This window comes from Halyomorpha halys, unplaced genomic scaffold (genome assembly GCF_000696795.3).
Source record: "Halyomorpha halys isolate HHAL.00 unplaced genomic scaffold, Hhal_1.1 Scaffold86.1, whole genome shotgun sequence".
NCBI lineage: Eukaryota > Metazoa > Arthropoda > Insecta > Hemiptera > Pentatomidae > Halyomorpha > Halyomorpha halys.
The window spans coordinates 683,140-683,579 of record NW_027115494.1 but is presented as its reverse complement, the minus strand read 5'-3'; the positions used below and the strand labels follow the sequence as shown (position 1 = coordinate 683,579).

Sequence of the window (440 nt, the reverse complement as noted above, 5' to 3'; positions counted from 1 at the left end):
ATAAAAATATTTTATTCAATTATTTGAAGTTTTCTTAAATCTGCGTTTATTTTTCTTTCGGGCTTGAATGTATTATTATCAACCCAGTTATGGAATGGTAATATCTTTTTTATTATTTATTATTATTTTCTTTTTTTTTACAGGAACTACTGGATACTGTTATAATCACCAAGATGTAATGAATGCCAAAAACATTTTATTGCATATTAAATTATGGAACTGTATTTTTTTATTTTAATAATATATGTTATACCCTACTTAAGATCAGTAGAGGGTATTCCATATGTGTACGTGACCCTCTACCTTTACAAATGAAAAATACAATAGCTTTGTCGTAGCAAAAGAAATAAAAATGTTTATTGTGTATTTATTATATTGTATACTGATTGTGATTGTTGGTAATATTTCATTTAGTACAAGAGCCCAAGAGGAGAAAAAAG

The 440-nt window shown here is 25.5% G+C and overlaps 1 protein-coding gene across 1 annotated transcript in view; it reads left to right on the top strand.

Moving 5' to 3' along the window:
* LOC106677082 (33 kDa inner dynein arm light chain, axonemal) overlaps nt 1-371 on the top strand; it is a 9,532-nt gene extending 9,161 nt beyond the window's left edge. The window contains exon 7 of the mRNA XM_067052538.1: nt 144-371. Coding sequence (XP_066908639.1) covers nt 144-179 — 36 coding nt within the window. The 3' untranslated portion in view covers nt 180-371. The remainder of the gene's footprint in view (nt 1-143) is intronic.
* The last annotated feature ends 69 nt before the right edge of the window (nt 372-440 follow it).